Source organism: Cyprinodon variegatus, unplaced genomic scaffold (assembly GCF_000732505.1).
Source record: "Cyprinodon variegatus isolate N-32 unplaced genomic scaffold, C_variegatus-1.0 Scaffold1115, whole genome shotgun sequence".
NCBI lineage: Eukaryota > Metazoa > Chordata > Actinopteri > Cyprinodontiformes > Cyprinodontidae > Cyprinodon > Cyprinodon variegatus.
The window spans coordinates 93559-95779 of record NW_015151568.1 but is presented as its reverse complement, the minus strand read 5'-3'; the positions used below and the strand labels follow the sequence as shown (position 1 = coordinate 95779).

Sequence of the window (2221 nt, the reverse complement as noted above, 5' to 3'; positions counted from 1 at the left end):
TTAGGCATTCAAGTATCTTCAGGGTCAAGAAGATTCAAAGAGTCAAAATATCTAAGAAAAGGGTCCCATGTAACCTGAAATTTCTTGACGGAGCCTCTAAGAGAAAACCTCTAATTCTCTTTGAGGTTGTAAAGCACCTCTTGAATCCAGCGGGCATGTGAAGGGGGATGAGAATCTTTCCAGTTGAGTAAGATCAACCTACGAGCTAGAAGCGCGGTAAATGCTATAGCCCGCTTCATTCCTTTAGGCAAGTTAGAAGTAGGGGGGGGATGCCAAAGATTGCAGACAACCAGAGAACCATAGGCTTCAGACAGTGATTTAAAAATCCCTGTCCAGCATATATTCAACTTGGGACATGACCAAAACATGTGTGAGTGATTGGCAGGCGAGAGTTTACATCTGCCACAGGCATCCATTCCTGTACTAACTTTAAACCTTTTTAATTTTTACTTTAGACCCTATTCTTTAAACATTATCTGTTTGTAAAAACTTAAAATTTTGATTTTATGAATCAGAATCAGAAAATGAATACGAAAAAGTTACAAAAAAAGGGGGATACTGCGGGCTCTCCTTAGGCAGCGGGTACAGGTTATTGCATGTGAGGTAGCATATTGCATTTATTGTTACCGTCATTATTGATAGTTACAGTTGTTATAGTGTACATGAGGCGTTCAGGGCAACAACAGCTCTAGGAAAGAAGCTGTTTTTCAGTCTGGTTGTTTTTGTCCTTAAAGAAGTCAGTTTTGGTTTGTGAGAATAACCGTTGTTGTGCTGATCAGACGGTGCTGCCGTTTGAACCCGGTTTTACCTGCTCTACAACATCATTAAATGAACTTTGGAGAAAACCTGGAGAAACTTTCTGTCCTCTTTTTTACCCCTTCTCTACTTCTCCTTTCCTCCCCATGTCTCGCTCCATTTTACGAGCTATAATGGGGAATATTCGATAGAAAACATTTTGGTACACTGCAAAAAAATTATATCTAAGTGAGTCAATTTTTCTTAAAATAAGCCCATTTTTTCCTGAATTAACCAGGTAAGTGGGACTCTTTCCCAGGGAATAAGGCAATTTACATTTAAAATAAGAAAAGAAAAACTGCAGTCTCTTATTTCAAGAGCATAATATCTAGTTATTTAATTTTACACTTATTTTAAGAGTAAAAATGCTCATTCCATTGGCAAATTATCTTATTTACCTGCTCGAATTAAGGCAAAATACACTTAATTTGAGACATTTTTGCTCATTTTTAGATCATTTTTGCAGTGTATAAAACATGTCCTTGTTCCAAAGTGTCCCCACCGAGCAGAGTTGGCATTAATTAAAAAATAAAAACCTTGTCAATCCTTTTTAATTGCCTTCTTGTCAAATTTAATTAAGTACATTTTAAAACCTTTTATGACCCGCCCCGGACAAAACAGGGCGCATAAAAATAATTTCAAAAATATCCCAAATAACTGGTTTGTTCACTGAAACCTTGTTTACCACAGCTTCCATGAATCCACCTTCCAAGCTGTGCAAAGCAACAAAAACACTTCCTCTAATGTTTTTAACTGTTCTTACCATTCCGACTGGCGACTGTGGTCAAACTGGATCAGAATCCTCCTGCTCCACTGTTAGAGGCAGACTGAGGAGATAGGAGAAAACTCCCTCCCTTTAAAACGTAGATCCTACCAGAGAGATCGAACCAAAGATAGTAGAGACACTCCCACAGAGCTCTACAAAGCAACACAGAAGTCAGGGATGAGGTAAAATAACAGAAAAGAGAGGAACCTTTAGGTTTTACTGGGACCAACTGCTGGGTCTGCTGGGTTTTTCCTCCCTTCAGTGCTGAAATGTGTGCTGCTCCAAACATGACAGGTAATTGGCTTCACCTACACTGGAAAAACGATCTAGAAATAAGTAAAAAAAATTCTTAAATTTAGTGTATTTATCCTTAATTTGAGTAGGTATTAGGCTTGTCCCGATCCGATACGTGGATCGGATCGGGACGCCGATATTGGCAAAAAAAAATGTGTATCGGCAAAGCATGTAAAATGCCGATCCAGACTGCCGATCCAGTTTTTAAAAAAAAATCCGGTTTCGCCGATTGAAACGATCCATTCCACTATTTTGCGCCAGTGTTTCCCTGTTTTGCATTTTTTTTTTAACTTACAGTAATACTTGCACCTTTACCTGTTTACGGTTTTACTGTTCACTGTGCAATTTCAGATTGCTATTCATAAT

At 38.4% G+C, this 2221-nt stretch overlaps 1 protein-coding gene across 2 annotated transcripts in view; it reads right to left on the bottom strand.

Moving 5' to 3' along the window:
* The window catches only part of LOC107101578 (tubulin alpha chain-like), an 8151-nt gene extending 6207 nt beyond the window's left edge, over nt 1–1944 (bottom strand). The window contains exons 1-2 of one of the 2 annotated variants that reach the window (XM_015400537.1): nt 1769–1944; nt 1559–1622 (exon numbers count right to left, since the gene is read on the bottom strand). In XM_015400537.1, coding sequence (XP_015256023.1) covers nt 1559–1561 — 3 coding nt within the window. In that variant the 5' untranslated portion in view covers nt 1562–1622; nt 1769–1944. Of the gene's footprint in view, nt 1–1558 lie in introns of both variants that reach the window. The other variant, XM_015400536.1, reaches the window with a different exon arrangement.
* Nucleotides 1945–2221: the final 277 nt, after the last annotated feature.